A 22,819-nucleotide genomic window follows, 5' to 3' on the forward strand; every position below is an offset into this window, starting at 1 on the left:
CAGCATTACTACCAGGAGCTGGAATTCTCCATGGAGCTCAGCATTAGATTCTCTTAGAAAAAGGTATTGTCATATAGACTCATAGAACAGCTGCAGTTGGAAGGGAACTCTGAAGATCTTGTAGTCCAGCCCCCTGCTCAAAGCAGCGGCAACTTGAGCACGTAGCCCAAGACCAGACAAGTTTTGAATATCTCCAAGGATGGTAACTCCACAGTCTCTCTGGGCCACTTGTTTCAGAGCTCAGTACCCTCACAGTGAAATAGTTTTTCTGATGTTTAAGGAGAATTCTTGTGTTTCAGTTTGTGCCACTGCCTCTTGTCCTCTCACAGGACACTACTGAGAAGAGTGTGACCCTGTGTTCTTCACACTGTCCCATCCAATATTTATATACATTGAGAAGATTTCCCTGAACCTTCTCCTCTCCAGGCTGAGCAGTCCCAGCTCTCAAGCTCTCCTCATCTAAGAAATGCTCTAGTCCTGTAACCATCTTTGTGGCCCTTCACTGGACTCACTTCAATATGTCTGTGTCTTTCTTGTTCTGAGAAGCCAAGCACTAGACGTAGTACTCCAGATATGTCTCAGCAAGGCTGAGTAGGGGGGAAGGATCACTGCCCTCTACCTGCTGCAGATGTTCTTCCTAATGCAGCCCAGGATGCCATTGGCCTTCTTTGCCACAAGGGCACATTGCTGGCTCATGGTCAACTTGCCCACCAGGACCCCCAAGTCCTCCTTCTCTGCAAAGCTGATCTCCAGTTGGCTGACCCCTCAGCCTACAGGTGCATGCAGTTACTCTTCCCCAGGGGCAGGACTTTGCACCTCCCTTCAATAAACTTCAGAAAGTTCCTTTCTGCCCATTTCTCCAGCATGTCAAGGTCTCTCTGAATGGCAGTGCAATCATCTAGTATATCAACCAATCCTCCCCTTTTTTTGTATCATGAAGTCTGTAAATATCAAGCCTGCATAATTTCCCACCTCATCTGAGCTCTAGTTAATCAAGATATAGAGAGCTCTAACCATTTCTGCATGTTATCAAGTGCAGAACAGTGAGATAACTAATTAGTAGTAACCTGGTTAGCAGGATAAATGGTGTTATAATTAATGAAGATCAGGTGGGCTTTGTTCCAAATAAGCAAAGCAGATTATATTAACATACAAATACATCTTAAAATACAATCCTGAAGATAACTTACAGGATAATTTAAAGGTGCTTTCAGAAACATCAGACACAAATGGAAAGGTTTCACTTGGGTTGAATGACAAATTCTAAAAATAAAACCTGGTCTGGGGTTAAAAATGTAAATTGTTGATTAGATCTATTTATTCACACCCTGCAGTGATGGTGGAGACATGCAGCTTAATGTTTTCTTTTTTACTTTGCAGGAGCATAGGCACATTCCTCTTATTGCCATTGCCGCCTGCAAGGTCTTTACAACCCTGGGAGATCTCTAGCAGAAGAAGAGAAGAAATACCAAGTGACAGACCGCATACATTAATTCAGTATTCAGATAACATCCTGTTGCAAACGAATGACCGAAGCAAAACTTCTTGCAGTCTTAAATAGTATGCAGAAAATCATGAGAGAGGAAAAAAAATCTGAATTTAAGTAAGGTATTTTGAATGAGAAATGCTACCCTTAATTAGAATTTGCAACACTACCATGCTTAATCCTTCCAAAAATGTAAGTACATAATAAAAAATTAAACTTGAATATAGGTTTGCTAGGAGTTCTTGCAATAAATGGGAATTAGTTTTATAACATGTCAAAACAGACCCAAAGAGACTATATTTCTTTTCCTAGCTTGTACTGGTAGAGGAGAGCTAGAAAAGCAGATATATATATATATATATATATATATATATATGTATATATTTAATCTCAGAAGCTTCCCTGAGCTGCTAAAGGAAGTTGTTCTAGGAATGTGGACGCATTTGTTTCAGTGAACATTTGAGTAAGAATAAATGCAAAATAAGCTTCTAGACCTCAAGAAACATCAAACAGTTGTTTTAATTTACATCACAGACAAATTCATAGTTGATTCTAAAATGAATGGAGGGCAGAGATCAGAGAAAATATCTCACTAAATCAGGACATCATGATGGATATTTAGAGTTTTCCTCAGAGGAGTGAGGTGCTTTTAATCCAGAATGGAGGATGCAGAGCAGATAGCTCTGAAGAGGTTTTGTGGAAAAAAGAGACTCTGTTGCTAGTTTGACCCTATAAATAAATTTATGGAAAATTTTTTAAAAATAGCTACAGCCACATCTGAACAGGAACACTAATTACAGCCATGAATTGCGAAGGACCAGATAAAACACTCCTTGCAGAAGCCACTCGATTGCATGCTGATGGCCTATGAAAAATCTAATTTTGTCCTTACTAAAATCAGCTTCTTAGAAATTGTAATAAGCAGAGTCTTAGTGCACATACTGCCCATGTAGGAAACAACAGAAAGAATGGTTAGAGCAAGACCATGGGGAAAAACACTGCTTCCGAAATATGAAAAAGATACATTAGGAAACTATGCTTCAGTGATGTAAACCATCTAGACTGAACTCTAGAGAAAAGGGAGTGTTTAACTCCAAGAGCTATGCATTTTTATGACAACTCTCACATGTCCAGGACCAAAACCACAAACTCCTGGACCACATGGCCAAAAATATGTCTTAAGAAAAGGGGTTCAGAAATGATCTTTCTGGCCCTAGGCTGTAGCATACTGAAGTTGCTTTGGGGGCTAAACAATGCTCTGAGAAATGTTTAATCAAGGTAGGCAATCTGGATGCAGAGAAAGACGGTGCTTTCTCCAGGGATGGAACAGACCGCCTGCCTTAGTCAGAGCCAACCTTGGGGAGCGAATTAGATAAAGTACAACAGAGCAGTCTGAAGACACAATTCCTGGAGTGCATCAACAGGTCAGGGATTCATTTATGCAGTTATGGAATACAACTGAAAAAAACACCAGCTCTGCAGATTCTCTCCCTGGCTAACTGCCAACCTCTGCGGAAGAGCACACAGTTAAACACAGTGCTAAAGCTAATGTAGACCTACATCGCACAAAGGCCAGGGATCCATAGCACAGACATTTACGTTCCCACAGCAGGAAAACGGTTGCTCTGGGAACTTTACATTGCCAAAGGAGAGAGAAGGACCTCCCCAGAAGGAGATCAAGAGAAGCTGAAACATAATAGCAGAAAGGAGGCCCCACCTGCAGCTCAGACCTCAGCAGTTCATGAATACATATGGAGTTGCATCTTCCTCCAGCAACACCATCCACTTCATCCTCTGAGGCTGCTCTCAGCAGGAAAGCAACAACTGGAGCCTGATGAAAGCTCACAGCAGAAGACTGGCCCCAAAGCCTAATCCCAAGGCTCCTCTCACCAGCAGCAGACTTTCCAGTGACTGACTGCAGGCACTGGGTGATTAACTTGATCCCCAGCATCTGTGATCCTGCTCCAGTGGGAATTCAATACTTCTATGGACATGGAAGAAATGTTCAGGATTTTGTAGGGATGAAGGTCCATCTGCAGTGCAGTAAAGTAAGCATGCACTGGGATGCCTGGAAAGCTTTTCCCGCAAAACAAAACCATGAGATTGAAGGAGAGATGGTTGCTCTGATTATACTTGATCAAACCTTCAAAACTACTTAAATTGCTCTAGAACCAGCTTACACTTTTCAGAAACATTTTCCTCATAATTTCTGATTAAAACGTTAGAACCAAGACCCTAGAATGACTTGTTTGTTCTGAAAGCAGGAGGGAAGATACTCAAAGCGGACATTCAAGATCACCAATGTTGGATACACGCCCAAAATGAACTGGGAAGGTGCAGAGCTTCATGCACTCTCCTCTCGTCATATGGGCAAGAGAGCGCTCATTGCCAGGACTAACATGTCTGCCACGGTCCTCATCTTCCCAGTACATCTCAAGCTAGTCAATCTGAACTCCGTACTATGATCTCATGCATTCCAGGAGGGAAAACATTTTTCTTCCAAGATATTATTACAAGCTTGAAATAAATGTGCAAACTGTTAGATAAAGGCGGAGATAAAAATAGGCCAGTTATACACCTCTTCTTTAATGAGGTTCATCCTTCTAAACAGTGAAACAAAGGTTATTAACGTTATTACAGAAAATATTATATGTTTGCACACAGAAACCATGGCAAGATATTCCTAATCACCCAGCACACATTTAAGAATCTCTCAGCAGCTCACACACTCACAGCATCCCTAGCTTGGAAGAAACAAGATAAAAGAGAGGTATGAGCAATCTCCCTTGGAAACAGTCACTCTTTAAGTTTTTTTTTCCCCACTCCAAACAATGCAAATTTAACAATGTGAATGATATCCACTCCTTACACCTATTACAATATAGCTAATGTATTTATTCTCTTAGCTAACGTTAAATTTACATTACAAAAACACCAGTCAGTGCTAATTAGCATTAGAATTAGCATTAAAGCTAATTCTGAAAATATTTAGGAAGTTAGGCTGCATTTTTCAAGTCATACAAATAAACCTACACTCAATTCTARAACACCTCCATTAGCTGGTTTATCAGTGTTTCAAACTAACACATAACGCACTGTAAGGGTAAGGGAATAACATAAGCAGCTAGCAGGACTCTTATGGCCCATCTTAGGCAAAAATACCTCTTACATATTTATTTCAGTTGTGTCTAATGTCTGAACCCACTACCATGTGTAATGAATGCTTACCTAGGCTAACCAGAAGTATAATGAGTTTTTGACTGTACATATATTATGGAAAACTTTGTGTAATCAGTATTTTTAATGAAACCAGTAACATCATGTCCAGTAAGGGATAGTCAACAGTATTCCCTCCCGTGACACACTGAAAGCCCATCTCAGCTCCTCCCAGTTTCAGAACTGAACAACCAAAGAGGTAACTTTAGAGTTTTTTCTGATTAAAAGCCACTAATGTTTCCTTTGCCAGCTGATACCGACACTCTCTGAAATGCCAAAAAACAACAGAAGTTTTGTCTACATTTCCAAAAAACACACACACAAAAAAAGAGAAGGGCTCCAGAATTTGGCTCACAATTCACAAATGATAAACTTGACATGATCACCAGCATGGACACGTGGGCAAAAAACAGTGGCTGCAAAACTTAGCAGCTCACAGGGAACCAGATCAGAAATGCAGGCAAACAACCGTGCAGAGCCATTACAGGTATCTGACAGACCTGAACATGATCCAGTGGAGCAGCAGTCTCCCTGATCGTCCCACACTACTTCGCTTACGTAGACCCAGAGAAGCTTAGGCTTAGACTGGACCTAGCAACCAACCACTGGAATTCTGCTTAACCAGACTCAGCTAAAACATTATTAAATATAGTGACACAAAATACTCGATTTCTGCCTGTTTTCCAGGAGAGATCTAATATACCAGGAGTTATACAGTTCTGAGGTCTCACATTATTAAAATTTAAAAAATACATATAACATTTACAAAGCATGATGAAAAAATCAAGACTGCACAGCTACACTTGCCAAATTGGAGAAGCAGAGCATCTTTTATATTGGGGGACCTTGGAGTTTTTGTAATATGTGTGTTCAGTTACTAGCTTCTACAGTTCAGCTTTTTGCTATAGACTCACACCATTTCTTGGTGCGCGTCAAAGAGGTTCTGCTGGAGCTCTGGTCTCTTCTGGAAAAGGTCAGTAAGTTGTGTAAGTACCTGTGGTCCAGGGACATTCACGCCCGTTGTTTCAGCTGTACATGTCTGAGGGTGTGACATCCCCAGCATCGCCTCCATCGGTGGCCATGCTGGCACCTCTTTGGGAGCCTGAAAGCTGCCGCAGGTTTGCACAACACGTAGCAGGTGAGCAGCAGCCTCCGTACAGAGACACGTGCCAAACAGATGGGAAACCACTCTGATTCCCATGCAAAACCACATGCCCTTGTCTGTACAAGAAAGGCACAGGTTGACAAGGACCAGGTGTGCATCCCTGCTGGGTGCCCTTTGACTTCCCAACTCAGGGGACCTGCCAGCAAAGAAATCAGAGCAAGCAAGCAGATAACAACAAATTAGGCTGCAGACAGACAATATCACAGCAAGTCTAGAGCAAAAGACACTTTTACAAAGAATATTTCCATGTCCAACACCATCTATTTAAACAGAGGTTTACATACCTCCTATCAACCTGCTAATAGCTCTGAAGCCCTCATATCAACATGAGTTAGGGAAACACTATCAGCCCTCTATATGGATCAGGATTAAGGCATCGACAGTCTACTGTGTTTTATGATTCTGTGCTACAAGGCATCTCATCAGAACCAGAAGCATCAAACAGTTTCAGCCCTGGCACTTTTGCCATCAAAAGTTCTTCCTCTTTTAACATAAGAAAGGATTAAGCATAAGCCCCAAAGAAGCCCTAACATTAGGGAGAAGTAACAGGTTCTTTTTTTTTTAAAAAAAGAAAAAAAAAAAAAAGAGAGAGCAGGAAAAGTAGCATTTCATCTAGCACAAATGATCTATTTAAAATTCCATTTGCCTTCACTGCTCACATAAATCTGTGATCTGATGAGAAGGATACAACTTTATTTCCTGGATTGTGCGCACCCAGCTTTGCAAAAACGAGCGTACCCTTGTGGTTTAATGATGACCCTCTCMGTCACCAGAGATATTCAAAAGCCATCTAGTCAGGGTTGTGCGCAATATGCTGTAGGTGACCCTGCTTGAGCAGGGGGTTGGATTTCTAAAGGTCCCTTCCAACTTCACCTGTTCTGTGATTCTTTGAGGGAGATCATCCATCTTGTAAGGTTAAGATGAGAAGGCAAGGAAGGAAAATGAAGATCAGGAAGCTGAGAGAAGAGAGCATGAAGATGCACAGTAATAAACAGGAGGAAAGACATGAGAAACATTTAAGAGATCAAGAACTTTGTATGATAGAAGTTAGATGAAAAAACAAGCAGAGCGAGAGCTACTGGTGGCCATAACCCTAACGCTCCTTCTCCAAGCACTGAACATTTGCAATTGCTCTCGAACTGTCTGAGGTTTTCATACCTGCTGTAATCAGCCTGAAGCACTCCCTGTTGCTCACCATAACAGATTATGATACTTCTACAGTCAAAATTTTTCCTCTCTGCAGAGAAGTAAAAAGTTCTTTAAAAAAAAATGGAAAAGAAGCATTTCATCGAGCATAAATGAGGTTTTTAAAATTCCACTTGCCTTTGCTGTTCATTCAAATTTGTGGTGATTTGACAAGATGGACACAACTGTTTCCTGGGTTGCGTACATCCAGCTTTGCAAAACTCAACATACCCTTGTGGTTTAACGATGTATTTCATGGACYTCTATTGCCAGGGCTGACATAAATATTTCAGAGACCTGCACACAACTGTTTTTGAGTTAGGTCTGGGTCACCAAGAAGCCATAGATTCAGCATGTTCATTAATTCAGCCCAGCAATTAGAAAGAAGGGCTAACCTCCAGTCATCCTGGCGAGCAGCACAAGCAACACACCCACTCAAAAGCTGTAATAAAATTCCCACAGGCAATCCTCWCACCAGCCAGTCTTGTGTCCACTAAACTGAGTAGGCTCTGAGACAGGCCCTGGCACTCGTCTCCGTAGCCAAAAGGAAGCTCTCTGGGTCAGGTGGAGGATGACACAGAGAATGGTAGTGGAGCTCCTGCTGTTACCTTCTCCTCCACCTTAGAAACCTCCTCTTCACAGGTTAGAACAGTGCTGGCTTACCTGGCCACCTAGATTTCTTCAAAGACATTCAGACCAACAGTTGAACCGGACTGAGTTATTCCTTTATCCTCAGTCTTGCTCTTTCCAGCAAAAATCACAGGAAGTCTTTAAAAATCAGCTTTAGAAAAACTATCTTCACAACATAAAAGCATTCCTTCAGAAATGTTTAAAACCTTGCCCATGGAGCAATTGAGACAACAGAAGACCTGAGACATGRATGAACAGCTAAGATAACTACCAGCAGAGAAAGCAGCCTGAGGACCCTTGGATATTTAAACGCTAAGTAATGTATCATCAGCTCCCTGCTGAACTTAAGATGGTTTCATCTTTACAGAAGTAGCAACAACAGCACGCTCCCATCAACTTCTCCCTTGCAGTATGAGCAACAGCGGCAGTCATGGCCTTCTATTTTTTATTTTTAACTGCAATATAATTAGGCACTTAGGAAAATGACTCTGAATTGTACAAAAGCCATAGAGTAACTGCGGGTATCAGCATGGCTCTCTGCAAGCCAGAAGTTTAACCACAGCTTAAAGTACAAGCCAAACTGGCTCCTGTAATACACGCAGCATCCGACCAGACACTGATATGTGCTATTCCAACCCGTGAGAGAGATTCAGTGCTGCAAGATTTTAATCGCAAATAGAAGATTTTGCTCCTTTTCTCTGTTCTATGTTCTTTGGCATAGAGCAGCTGCTCTGTGCCCCCATGCTAGTTCCTCTTGGTTGGAAAGTAGGCATAGTAGAGCATATCTATTTTGTTCAGACAAGGCTTGTTTGGTCCATCTGGATTTGGACACTGGACACGTTAGCTCCCAATTTTAAGCTGGCAGCTGAGGAACCTGCTAGCTAGTTTTTACAGCTTAAGGAGTATAAAGGCACGGTTGTCACGGAGGTGAACAGAGCCCGTCTGCAGAGGCGCCGTACAGCCTGGGCTCCCTGCAGCGCTGGTCACGGCTAATGAGGAAAAGACAATTAACTCCCTTTTTTCTTTCCCAATTAAATACATGCCTCTTCTGCTTCCAGGAAGCAACAGGAGAACTAGCAGCTCTCTAGAAACTCAGGAGAGAGGAACAGTCAAAGAAGAAACAGGTGGGCTAAGAATGTCAACCTAACTTTAGTGAATGTAGAAAGAGCAGAGATGACAAAGCAGTGGACACTGAAACCAGTCCTGAAAGATCTCAATCCTGCTTCACGAGGTTCCTGAGCTGGAGACTTCAACAGGTAGGGAAGGGAAGCAGCATTACACACTCCTGCTACCCTTCTACTCTTCCCTAGGCACTCCTTCCACATGCCACAGTCAAGGTGAGACACTGGACTAGATGAGCATTTGGATAAGCCAGCATGGTCATTCTTAAACTCTTGCATTAAGTTTCTGGGCTTTTAGGAAGTCTAATAATTTGCTTCTCTTTTTCTTTCTTTTCCTTGTTCTTCACAGTAACATATCCCCAGAAGAGCTATTTCTGATCCTAATGTCAGACAGAAAATATGCCGGTCAATAATGTGATTAGAGCTAGCTGATTTTCAGTCATCATGAAGAATGTCTTTTACCCTCTGGTAAAAGAAACAGAGGGAAACAAGGTGCCCAAGTGCTGAAGAAAGATGATTCTCCTAGAATGAAGCAGTAACATGCTCTGGGGTATCATGTGGTAAGATGAGGCAGAATTGAGGTCGTCTGAAAACGTGCAAGCAATGCTTTTATATTTTGACAGCCTTGGTGAATGCAAAGAAATCCCTGACCATTCAAAGCAGAAGACCAGAACATACAAAAGTGCAGTAATCTCAAGGACAGACTCTGTCATCATGGCCATCCAAACAATCACAAAGAGCACAAACATTTAAGTCCCCAACTCGGGGCTTCCCCAGCTCTTCAGTATCAACACCACTCAGTGCCTCCACTCCTCTCTGCCATCTCTTCAGGATTGTCATGAAAAGCGACAGGGTGTTTTTGTGTTGCGGTATCACCACCTCTATACACTACGAAAAGATTAACTTTAAGAAACAACAGAAACAGGCCACCTCAGATTAAGTTTTTCCAGCAAGTTTTCAATTCACAAAAGTACTAGCATATGATAAAAGTGAATTTAGAAAGGAAAAAACAATTAGAGAAAGCACCACTTCAAAAAATTCTGCACTTGTGATGGAACACCGTTTTGTGATGGAACACAGTTTTGCAACCATGGCGAGAGAAATCATCTGATAACAGGCATAAACATCCATTCGGGGAAAGATCCAACCCTACTCATTAAAAGCAGCCTGCAAGTCCCTATAGACGTCAAATAAAAACACAGAGAGAAAAGTACTGCAGATGTCTTCATGATTTCCTCAAAAAAAAAAAAAAAAAAAAAAAAAAAAAAAAAAAAAAAAAAAAAGAAAAGAGAAAATGGGAGACTTTCCAAGGGCACGTATCCCTAACAAAGTGTTAAAGTACTGCGGAGTTTCACAAATCTTTCCGCAGGCCCTTTCAGCTTCCTGGCTGGCTGGCAGAAAAGACAGCTGATCATCAGGCTTCCAGATTACATGCAGCAGCGCTCTTAGGGTACCTGTCTCTCTGTGTTTGCATTCAGCTACCTTATGCAGCTTGAAGTATGCAGAAAAGAAAGCACAAGGAAGAACTTGATCAAAATAAGGCTCATATTTTAGGCAGCGATGAAACAACTGTACAAAGCAGCATTACCGCACACAATAGCAATTGAATTTTTTGGAGGAATTTGACAGACTACAGGCTGATAATACTGCTGCAGTCTCAGTGGAAATTTGGTTTGATGCAATTAGAGGCAATGAACTGAAAAATAGCAGAATAAAACTGGAAATACATCTATAAAATATGAGCAACTGTGGAAYTGATGCAAGCCTAGAAGTTCTGTGTGGAGCTCAGAAAAGGAGTAAGATGAAATCATAGGGTGAGGAAAACATAATTCTGAATTCCCACCTACCATCTGAAATTGAAGATCCAGATTCTGAATGAAGATATTTGCTTCCCCAGCAGAGACTGGCACAGTTTGTTACACAGATGCAACGGAAGACAGTATAACAGCTTCCCAGATAGCCAGGCAGCAAGAAGCAAACCTCTGCACATTTTTGGAAGATCTGCAACTCTGCCTGCAGTTTACTATTGCCTGAACGTGTTGAGCATAGACCAGTCAGTTCAGCCAGAACTCTGCTCTGAAAAAGCTGCAAGCAGGTAAAAGAGCATCAGAGCATAAGACGCAAAGCAATCAGATTAGTTACGCTGCCAACACGCATTTCTTCGCTAAACGACAGAAACGCATGGCCCTTACGCAGTTAGCACCAGAAGAATGCCAGCTGGCAGCCAAACAGGCTGCTTTGCTCTCCCAGCAGGACCCATGGTAAACTCCTTCCCCAGCACAGACCTGTGTTAGCACCTGGGCAAAAACTCAAGGCCGGGGTCACAGAGAAGCAATGGTAGAGACTCCAGGTTCCCCAATCTTGCTTTGGGTAATAACATGCTAAGAATGTGGGTCATGCAGCCCATGACCATGGCTTAGCTTCAGAGAAACCCGCAGGAGATGAAAAATGGGCCAGCAGGGAGAGGCTGAGGAAGACACCTCTTTCTCAGACATTTCTAACTAAATCCCACGCACACCTGAAATCTATATTGATTAGACTACAAGGCAAGCCACCATTTAAGCCAGTTACAACAGTAATTTTAAATTCTTTTCTTTCAGCATACTGCAAATGCCAACAAGCTTATCACTTCCACAAGCCCTTTACTGCATATGCCTAACATAGAATTGCTACAAAAATAAAGTAAAACAAAACATCCAAGCAACAAAGTTACTTCTAAACAAAAATGGCAGTGACATTCATAACAACTGCAAGTGTACATACATATATATTGCTTCAATAAAAGTGATGGAGATCTGATAAACCAAATACTGAGTAAGGACACAAAACACCTTCTATACACAATGATATAAAAAAGGAATATATACTGCAGCTTTGTGAAGCCAACTTGTTCAGTTGATGTCATCTCACCATGTATGTCCCAGGGCAAACCCTGGGTTACAACTGCACTGCAGAATTAGGGAGAGACCACCCTGCGCGTGGCAGAGAAGAGAGCACCTGGCTTCCTTCTGACTGAGAGAGGAGCTAAAGCCAGTTTCCTCTGCAAGTGCTTCTTTCCAAACCTGCTCTAGAGCTTGGAAGCAGACTAAACATACAGCATGTAGTGAAAATGCTTTTCTCTGGGGCTGAGACATCTGTGCCCATAAGTGCCAGGAGGCTATTCTGAAAACCATGAGATAAATAGCAAAAGCTCAGCCATTCTAATCAAACATATTAAACCCCCAAAAGGCAACAGACTTTTTGTGGGATGTTGAGCTTTAGGTTTGAGGAATAAAAATTATAAACCTTAGCTACACGAAGTCTAAAGTCCATTGGTAAAAGACTGCGTAGTGTTAACATTGACAATTCTTGACCAGATTGCCACTGAGCAGTCCCATCAACCCACACTGGAGCACAKCAGACCTGAGTCACTGTGTGCCAACAGACGTTACAAAATCTGTCTCTTAACAAGCGTACAAAAAGAGAAAGGTCGCCTGAGCTAGTGACAGAGACACATTATCACCTACAATTTGACTGGCAGCCCTGCTCCAGTGAACTGAAAGCACTTTAGCAACCATTCCTGTTGCCACCTGGTTTGGTGATGCTCTCGTTCCCCTGTATTGGGTCATTGCTCTGCACCTCTTTATCTGAACACCAACAAAAGCATACATTGTCATGGGAACAAACAGGTATTTTTAGTTTCTGCAAGGCTTCCGTCAGTGGTGTCAGATGTGGTTTCAGAGGGACACTATAATTAGTCATCAGCAGGTTACCTGGATGAAGAGTTTGCCATTGATGTGTTGGGTAAAACACTTCTAAGTCTTCCGGATCAGCTTCATCTTCTGTTGCTGGCTCTTTCCCACTGTCATCTTTTATGTCGCTCTCTTCTATTTTCGTAAGGGCAAACTCCTTTTGGATAGGAGAGATTCAGCTCATTAACAATTACATCTGAGTAATTTAARGCCGGCCAAGAATACAAAATTTTTCCCTCACCAGCAGATTTTTTTTTGACATCTGAGATTCTTTCCACATGGTTAAATTTAGATTTAAAGTATATTAAAGGTTAAACATGCATAACTAGCATGACATTTGTGCTGAACAAAGCAATGCAGCTTATTTCTTATTCCAGTGCAGGCTGCACACTTTAAACAAGCTTTTGCAGCGCCTCACCTATACTACACCCAGAGCCAGTAGCCCTATTATTAGGCTTGTGTAACATTATAAAACCTGTCTTCCCTTGCCTAAAAAAAATGTCAAACATTAAACTTTTTTAGCTGAAATTTTCCACACTAGTGTCTTCTGCTTCCAGTGGGGTTTTGTGTTTTTTGGGTTTTTTTTTTCCCCTCCTTAAATGTACTTATTTTAGGGCTTGGAGGGCATTTAAGCTAAAATAGTTCAGCTATTTCCAAAATAGGACACAGAGAAAATGCATTGTTTTGTCCAAATTATAAAAATYTTAGCATCCTTTTCTTTGTGCGTTCTGGTGCCTTGAAGTCTATTAAAGCAACGAGGTAGCACTCTAGTCGCCACATGTTATAATTGCTGCGTGTGAATACCAGAGAGGCAGCAGAACAGATAAAACTAACGGTATGTCTTTAACCAAAACAAGGATGAAACGTAGATTTTTCTGCTCTTAGCGAAACCTCATTGTTTGCTATAAAGTCTCCCTGGGGAGGTGAAGGGAGTAGCATAAAACCACAACGGACAAAACTATTGGGAGTGTGTAAAAAGTAACCACTTCATATTGGGAGAAGACTATTAGGTGGGTGGGAACCAGCAGGTCTTTCCTATTTTGGTTTTCACAGAAACAGATAAGCTGGTTCGGGCTAACAGTCCAGAGAGTTCACCTTCTGCTGTGAGGAATATTACCAGTTTCTGATACTATCAAGAAAGCCACYGCTGAACCACTTCAAATAATTAGTCAATGGGGAAAAATTATTCCTAACCGTCGGCAATTTTAATAAGAGCTATAGCTCAGAACATGAAGTGTTTCAATATTAATCTTTAGAATATTTTCAAAGGCAAAAAAAAGAAGCCAAGTAAGAGGTTAACTGAAAATTTTAGGCCACGTTCTGCCTTCGCTTCTTCCAACTACTTCGCTGGAAAAAACGCATGCATATTTACTGGCAGAATCTGGCTGCTTTGCATTTAAATCTCTTAGCCAGTCTAGGAGAGTGTTTCTGAGCAAGCGAAACGTCAGCCTGAGCAAAACACGTACAATTAGGAACAATATGATAACACGTTAAGATGCTTGACAGAGTTATAGAATGTTTTTATTTTATATGTTAATAGGGAACAAAATTTCCAAAATACATTAAAAAAAATGAAGCTTAACTCCTATTTTTGCTTAGCACATTAGAGGCTTGAAATTGTTAAAATTATGACAAATGGTTAAAGCTCAGTAATGCTCATAAACATAAAAAGGCAGGTTCCACTGATGAAAATCAATGTTAACATTTTCTGAGCCAAGACCCAACAGGACTAAAATAAATGAGTCAGAGCAGTTACTACTTAGCTTATTTGCGCTGTTATATTATTATCCAAGAGGGACTTAATGATACAGTCCATTGTAAATTTACCCACATGCCTCCGAGTATAATATCCGCTGAAACACATAATGGAGATGGCTGATGTTTACAGCCGCAGTTCAAGAGAAGTGCTACAGTCTAAATGTTCTGTAAGGGGTAAAAGGATGCGACTTGCTCCATTTAAACGCTGCTGCCACTGCTTGGCCCACAGTCACTTTGCAATACCCCATTTCCATTAGCAGACTTGACACCGTTGCCCATTTTCACCACTGCAGAAACGCTAATGATACACAAACTCTTCTTGATTTATGCAGAAAGCAAACTGCACCATTAAGCAGAACCCTTTCTTTGTTTTGTAATTGAAACAGCAGAAAGACAGATTTTTTTTTTTTTTTTAAGAAAAACAATGGAAATTTCCTTAAAGGCAGAAAGCATCCTTTGTTTATTATTCTGAAATCCACTGTGATAAACCGAACAGCCTCAACAGGGATGGTCTGAGAYCATCCGCAGTCTGTTTCCAGTACAGGAAGGATTTGGCCACCACAAAGCCTGAAAGGTCAGTGTATGCGGATGGCAAGAAAAGATGGGGGTCTGAGAGCTACATACCTACCGAATTCATCACTCGCCTCTTTCCCAACTACTCCACCAGGCTGCCTGCCAGTTCAGGCGCATGTCACTGGATGCCTGTCCTGACATTTGTTTTCAAACTTTTTCTTGCAACTGAGATGACTGTGCTCTATTTCCAGCCCTGCTCCACTCCCAAATAAAGACAGATAACATCACTGTATGACTCCAGGTGGGCCCTAGGCCCTGGCCTCCTTATACTTTATTTGGTCCCTTATACATGCTCAGGTAAGCAGCACAGCCCAGGGTTGTATTAACAGCAGAGCAAGCTGCAATGCAAATGCAGAGGTGTCCCAGGACATGGGGGACCAGAAACCTGCTAAGTCAGCATTGCTATGGAAGCTTCTGCTTTAAGCCCCAGCATAAACTGAACAAAACCATACTGCTACAGAGCATCTTTTTCCACTCCCCTGAGGTCCTTGAGAAAGCTTTTGAGAAATGCTAATCTAGCAGGGCCTGGCACCTGGCATTCAGAAGGAAAATTCAGTTTTGCACACCTGCACAAGTGCAAAGGCCAGACGGCATCCACTCACTCCAACTGCAGCTTGAAAAAAAAAAAAATCACACTGCAAGTAGCAAAACCCACACACGTCAAATTCGAGGGCCCAGGAGGGTGCTTTCTGGGGAGCCTGGCTCTATGTGAATCACTCGTGGTGACTCAACAGAAGCAGAGCAAGAAACATAATCAAGGCCATCTCTTTTCCCCTCTTGCCACTAGACCATGTAATTAGCTTTACCTCTTGCCACGGGGGAGCGCACTACTACTCAAAACAGAAAAGGTGACACCCAGTGAACAGGAGAGCTGGCTCGGTTACACCGTTCCTCCTGCAAACCCTTTGGATGCAATATTTTCTGGACTTCCTGGTATTAGGCAAATAGTCTTAAGAAGCGAGCCTTTCCGAAACATTTCTCTTGAGAACCCACTCGAAGAGCCCAGAGGTGATTCACCATTTAGTATAGTGGCATTATAGAAGGACTAGGCAAGGCTGTCACCTCCCCCAGAGACAGGTGACAGGTTTAAGTGGCTGAACGGCCCTGGAGGGATGAGGCTCACTGCTGGAGCAGCCCACACTTACAGGAACTCTGTCACTTAAGCTCGACCAGGAAAACACTGCAGAGACCACCAACACCAGTAGGTTGACTTTAGCAGCTGTGGAGAGGAGACRAGAGCAGTGAGACATTGCCATCAGCCTGAAAGGAAAGAAAAACAAAACCAACAACATTTTAGTACAAATTCTCACAGTTTTCCACATCCGTTATGCTACATTTTTCAACACAGCACAAGTGTACAACATAGCAGGACACAGAATATCAGCATGTTAGTTCATTGGTTTCATCAGAAGGGTATCAGATGCTAAGGGATGCTGATTCTACCACTAACGGTGTTCATGACAGTTAAAAACGGAAAGCAGCTTCACCAGGCAGGCACTTAAGTCTCTCCTGGAAAATATAGAGAGATTTGCAAGTCTTGTTTAAAATCACCGTATTAGTGGCATGGATGACAACTACAGGAAAAAATAAAATTCAGTTCCAGTTCTACTAAGGCTTTTATGAATGCACTTCATATTTTAGTACAGAAGTAACTGAGTTAATTCAAATTAAACAAAACCATAAGCCTTCACAGGATCAGCACTTTATCTAAATCCATATGTATGTTTTGCTTGAGAAAAAACAACATTTGCACAGTTGAGCAGGATTTACACAGCAGTTTCYGTAGCAAAAGGTTTTCTCTTCCTGCGCAGACTGCCGCTTCCCCAGACCTGCACATTCAGGAGCCAGGGATGCCCAAAGCTGCAGTGGACCATGAAGCAGCCAACCAGCCACATGTCGAACGGCAGAGSGGGGAKWAAAAAAGAGGAAGAAAAAAAAAGTCCTGCTCTTTTTAATGGAACCTTTTCACGGAAGTGGAGGTTAAATTATCCTCATTGCCACATGTATAGCTACACTCACATACATACATCCCCCCACCACTGCCTTGCAACACGAGACGCTAAATCACTCCACAGTGTTCAGCTCACTCATTCCCCCACTACGGTGGTGAACTGCACAGCCTGCCAGCACAGAGCAGAGAAGTATTTCCTTTGATTGGCTCTAAATTTACATGCTGCTAAATTAAACTCAATGAAGTCTTTTGAAAGAAGATGGGACTGATTAGTTCCGTTCAAACACTCCTTCATTACTCATCCCTCCATCAAGTCTGCTCCAACTCCTATCCAGGTTTTAAAGACTTCCCTCGCATATGTGCACAGTCCTACATATCCATCTCCAGTGTGCATTAGGATGGTGCATCACATCTGATTTCCTCCTCTGAAGCAACTATCTTCTACTCCCACAAGCAGGAAACATGCTTTAACTGGAGTTGTCATGATACTCGCTGAACAAAAATCCATCAGTTTTTTCTTTGGCCAAACTTCCACTGGTGCCAGAAAGGATTTAGCCTGAATTACCAACTGCAAGAAGTCTTGTCTCATGAAAATGCCAGAGAAACCCAGGATACCAAACGCTCCTAGACTCAGCTGACTATCTCCAAACACAGAAGCTCTGCTCAGTGCCATCTCCGGACCACAGTTTACAAGTCCCTACAAGAACAGCTATACTGGATCAACTCAAAGGTCCACCCAGCCTGGCATCTCTGCTCTAATGACCAGTAAACAGAGAAAGACTGGTCCTACTTGTTCCCTGAAAGCCAGTGGCAGAGCACAGTGAACACAGAGCAGAGTGGGAACTCTTTTCCTCTCCTCTCCCAAAGACTAGGAGAATCAGACGCCATACAGCACCACTGACACCTGCATCAACACCATCACCTTACAGCTTGATCACACCACCACTGTCTAATGAAGGAACTAGTGATTCTGGGGCATTACGGATGCAGCCAATGGCAATTCCTGCCACTCCAGGACATCATCCCACAAGGAGGAACTTTGGGGACAAGGAATAAAAATAAATAAATAAATAATAAAAAAGTGGCTTAAAGAAAAAAAGCTACAAGAATTAGTGTTTGGGATGGGAAAGGAACCACTCCACCACAGTGGTCAGGGCAGATGGCCAGGAAAAAGCAGAGGAACAGGGAAAGCACATAACAGTAATTCTCTGACGTATTTTTGCAACTTCCAAAAGATCCCAACCCAGAGTTTCCAAACTGCAGAGCTTGCATCTTCGAGCTCAACMACCTTCAGCAGACCTATTTTTAAATTTAAAAAATTTTAAAAAAGAGAAAGGGCTTTCTTTTATGAATTTGTGCAATTGCTTTTTGAATGGATCTGAACTTCTGACACCCACAACATCCTTTAACAATGAGTTCCACAGTTTAATTTACAATGTGTGTTGAAGTAACACCTTCTGTTTCTGAGCTGGCACCAGACATCTTCCTTTGATGTCCTCCTCATTTCTAAAGGGTCAAAGAGCCAACTCAAGAACCTAAAAACCCTATTAAAACATAACCAGAAAAAAAATAGCAGCTCTCCATTTTCAGGAGACAGACAAATGAAACTTTTGGACAAAGCCTCCATCTCACTTCGGACACTGCCAARTGCAACATGGTTACAACTGACCCGATTTTCTAAGCTGGAAAACCACAAATATTACTAATGGGCTCAAACTCCATCCATTCGCAAAGAATGTAAGTAAGTGCCTGTCTGGCTAATGCCACAGTCAAGACCTCAAACTTAAGAGCAAGATATACAATCACTGTTCCCAACTGATCTCAAAGCAAACTGATGTTTTTCCCATAGGAAACAGATTTTCTTCAGTTATAAAACAAAGGACAGAACAAAGACAATGAAAAATAAATGCACCCCTAAAACCTGAACAGTAAGTCTAGGACTAAAAAGAAAGAAATAGAAGAAATAAATTCAACAACGCAGTGGCTGAAAGAAAACTCGCACTTCCATAAAAATAGAGCTCACGTGTACCGAGAAGGCTGATAGCAGATCACAATCAGCCTCTTTAAAGCCTACAACCTCATGCCTGGCATATGACATCTGCACAACAATTAGCAGTTTGCTTAGGTCTCAAGTAGATAGAAAGAGCTAATATGAAAGGGGGGGAGAGGGGTTAAATCTCCTGCACAGGCTGACATCTTGCAACAAGATAGACAAATGCACAGGGTGGAGAGAATTTTCAGATCAAATGTCATGTGCATACTAAACATTTTTGGAAATGACCCTCCTGCCTGCAAAGCAAAAAAGAGTAGTAACTATGCCCCCCACCCACACGGGCAACATTTGCACTCATCTAAGGACACGCATTCGGGACACAGCAGCAGCCATGCACAGCCGCAGCCTGCCASTACCGCAGCCCAATGGGACGAAGGCCAATGCAAATTCCCCTTGTGCCAAGAGGGGCATCGTTTTCAATAATCCTCTTTTGTTAAAGAAAATCAGGTACTAGGAAAAGTGCAAAGGGTCAGATTCAAAGAAGCTTCTGTTCCCGGCAGCAATCCTCCCGTTAGAGCAGACTGCATTCTCATGGCGTGGCTCATTATCAGCATCTCGATACAGGAAAGTTCTGCTCCACAACTCCAGAAACCTCTCTCCGTACTGGTGGCTACGGAAACAATAGCATTTGCCATTATGTTCTCTATTAGCAGAGACATTTTACTGATTTTACTAGCTGTGCATCAGTAAGTGCTGTGCAGCTCAGCAAATGCAGTTGCTGTAGTCATAGGTGGCAGTTCAAAGGAATTCAGTAACAGGAACATATTTCATTAATGCCTTCTGCTGCTGGGAACACACCATTCTTTCATGTCTTAACTCAAAGCGCGCGCTGTGTATACTATGTCACTCCAATAAATCTGTCTGCAACCTCATCTGAATTCTGATCAGCTATTCTATAAGAACGCACAAACATCCCAGAGAATTCTCCAGCCTCCATCATGCTCTTTTTTATGGCCAACAGGAAGTAATAAAAATAAGCTAATCCTTGTTCTCATCTACGGATCAAGGGAGCAATACTGGAATTACAGGAGTCTTGCAAAATCATCTGAAAATTTACTAGTTCAGGCATGGTATCTGTTCAGCCACCTTCCATCAAGATGACCAATGATAACAAAAGCACCAATAACGCTGTTTGTCTACAAGCACAAATTATTCACAAAGTTCCCCTTGCTGATCATAAGGCAGCACTAGAGAAAAATCAAATGATGAAAGAAATGAAGGAATGCATTCCCAAAYACCCTTCAGTTGAGCTGGTGACAAGACCTCTGAGTACTCAGAACCTCTTCGGTTCAGGCCAAAGTTTGATAATACCACTGCAGAAAACTGTTTTAAAGATACATGGGCAACCCTGGACGTCATACTGAAGAGATGCAGGTAGGACACAACCTTTAAAGCACACAGAGTGTTAACTCAAGATCCCACGTTCGGCACTCCTTCCACCTCTGATGGGTTCTGCCGTCGGCACAGCATCACAAAGAGGAAGGTTTTGTCTGAAATTCAGTCTGCATACGAGAGAAGAGACAACTGGAGGACAGACAAAGGATTACTAGGAGACCACAGGAGGTTATTTGCCTGTACTGTTCAGTACCCCAGTGCATTACAATTGGGTTTTCACAGCCCTGTGCTTCCAAAACCAGGACTATTCTGCAAATACAATCATCCTCTCAGCTTCTTGGAGGCACAGAGGCTCTCAGAAATACAAATCAAGCTTTAAAAAAAAAAGCCAGCCTAGAAATAGTGATGTTCTGGTGGACATCGGGCATAGGTGACCATGCATCTGCTCGGTAGATCTCAGTCCTGAAGATCTGCCTCAAGCCTTCCCTGCCCTGAGACCAAGCAGAGATTATATCTTGGTTTCTAGCATGAAGCACAGGATTTCTTGAATTTCCATTAGAAACAGGAGCCATGAGAATGTAACTTGACCATACTAAAAGTCCAGTATTGGCCCTCATAAGAGAGAGCACAGGTCCAGTCTTTCCAAACATGACTAACTGGAGATGATTAACTTCAGCAAGTTTTAATGCAGAGGATTCAATATGAAGACGCCAGCTGAAGGGCAAGATGCTGCAAGAACTGCAACGAGTTACTGAGGCTTGCTCACCACCTTTGCAAGACTGCTACTGGGATTCATAGAAAACCTCCCTTTCTTGTGCATGCCAAGAACATTACAGAACAGTGACTTGAACTTCTCATTCACTCCCCACACATCACCATAAAAATTTTTCTGAGGGAATTTGAATTTGTGCTTCACATGTTTAAAGAGGTCATCAAAATAGTATTTCAGGTGGTCAGATAGCCTCTATTTGTTGACTTCTTTCAAGAAGCCAGAGAGCGATAACCCAGTGTCCATGCTGAATCCACCCAGGGCTGGACAGGGGACTGTCTGTGCAACAACAGGTTTCATCTGTACAGCAGAGGTACTCAAAGAGCCCTTTTTAACATACTAAAATAAACATACACACAAGAGCATTCCCCACTGGTTTCACTAAGAACAGGATTTCAGAGTCTCTGATCTCTTGTTCCCCTTTACAGCTAACTTCGTCTTCCATTAATGGTTTTTCCTTCTGGAAATGAGGCCCAACAACTAAYTGCATTTGTCCTCAGTGCAAGTCCAGAATTAGCTCCTGCAGCTCTGCACAACCGATTGGCAGGCATCTGAAAAGCACTAGGGTCCCCATCGCATACATCCCCCTATCCCATGCATTTGTCTGAGCTCCCTCCCTCTCTGGGCAGAGTTCTGATCAGTAACACTTCCAAAAAGAGGTAGCAGTGAATTTTCCTCTTAATTAAAGCCAATATTAAAATTACAAAGATGCTGGAAGAGACCTGAATGCACTTGACAGATCAAATAACTGGATCTGAATAAAAATTAATAATATAAAACCAGAATAATAAATAATGAAGAACCTATCACTTTATGCAAAGCAAGAGAAGAGCCTCGAATGGCAAAACAAAACATGAAGAGGAGCTTCCTTCAGGGACTTGTGCAAACATTCCAGATGGAGCCCTGATATGTTCGTCCTTGATTCTCCCAGGACAGAAATAGGGCAGGGAACAGACCTCGCCAGGGAATGGACACGCTGCACTGAGCTGACACAGGCTGCGCCTGGTTTAACTCAAGTTCTGATGTTTCAGTGTGCTGCTTATGGCAAGAACGGTGCAAAAGCTGACCCAGTACCTGCAGGTGCTGGCCTCCAAGCAGGGAGCCGTAAAACCTGCTGGGGGCACAGCGAGGACAGGGACCAACGAAGCAACCTAYTGCTGTTACTCAATGTATGGCACCCACTTTTCTTGCACTCAGGGTGCTTTCGCCTGGTCTGCTCCTCTGTCATGCCTGGCAGGAAAACATATTCTTATCTCCAGCAAAAACTGCAAACAACTCCAGCTCTCCATGAGGCACGGCACCTCACTAAGGGTCAGCACAGCACTAAGAGCCAGGAACTGACCTGCTAAAAGGGCTGACTTCAGCCAGAGGCGTCACGTGCCCTTCTGAAAGAGAAGATAGCAAACACAATCTCATGCTATGCAAGATTTCAGTAGAAAGGGTGTATAACTGCAATACAGACCGTGCTGCTAACGCTGCTTATACAAGCACCAGTAAAATGTTTATTCTTATTATTTGCTCCTCTTCATTTATTCCTACCAGCACTGGGCTGTGGCGTGTCAAAAGCACCCTTACACAAGGAAAAAGCTGCAGGAATGTCTTCACATATTTGGCTGCCTACAAAAAAACCCACAGAGCAAGGAGGCCACGCTTTTAGGTTTATGTGAATAAATAATTGCTAGACCTCTACTGCTTAGAAACACCATGTCCCCAGCCAGCAGGTCTTGCTCTGACCTTCAGCAGATAAATCACTCGGAATCTGGACCTATGCACAGAGAAATTTCTAGTCCAAGAGGCTAAAAGGCAGCCAACAAATGAATCATAAGGTCATTTGGATAAGCACTTC

At 42.4% G+C, this 22,819-nt stretch overlaps 1 protein-coding gene across 6 annotated transcripts in view; it reads right to left on the reverse strand.

The window, feature by feature from the left end:
* SIL1 (SIL1 nucleotide exchange factor) overlaps positions 1 to 22,819 on the reverse strand; it is a 113,877-nt gene that overhangs the window by 66,297 nt on the left and 24,761 nt on the right. For 5 of the 6 annotated variants that reach the window (XM_085307774.1, XM_085307777.1, XM_085307775.1 and 2 more), the window contains 2 exons: positions 16,011 to 16,125; positions 12,556 to 12,691 (listed from right to left, as the gene is read on the reverse strand). The exons of the other annotated variant lie outside the window; for it this stretch is intronic. In XM_085307774.1, the coding sequence (XP_085163900.1) occupies positions 12,556 to 12,691; positions 16,011 to 16,121 (247 nt within the window). In that variant the 5' untranslated portion in view covers positions 16,122 to 16,125. The remainder of the gene's footprint in view (positions 1 to 12,555; positions 12,692 to 16,010; positions 16,126 to 22,819) is intronic. 6 annotated transcript variants of the gene reach the window in all.

This window comes from Rhea americana, unplaced genomic scaffold (assembly GCF_003343005.1).
Source record: "Rhea americana isolate MKP2758 unplaced genomic scaffold, rheAme1 scaffold_264, whole genome shotgun sequence".
Classification (NCBI taxonomy): domain Eukaryota; kingdom Metazoa; phylum Chordata; class Aves; order Rheiformes; family Rheidae; genus Rhea; species Rhea americana.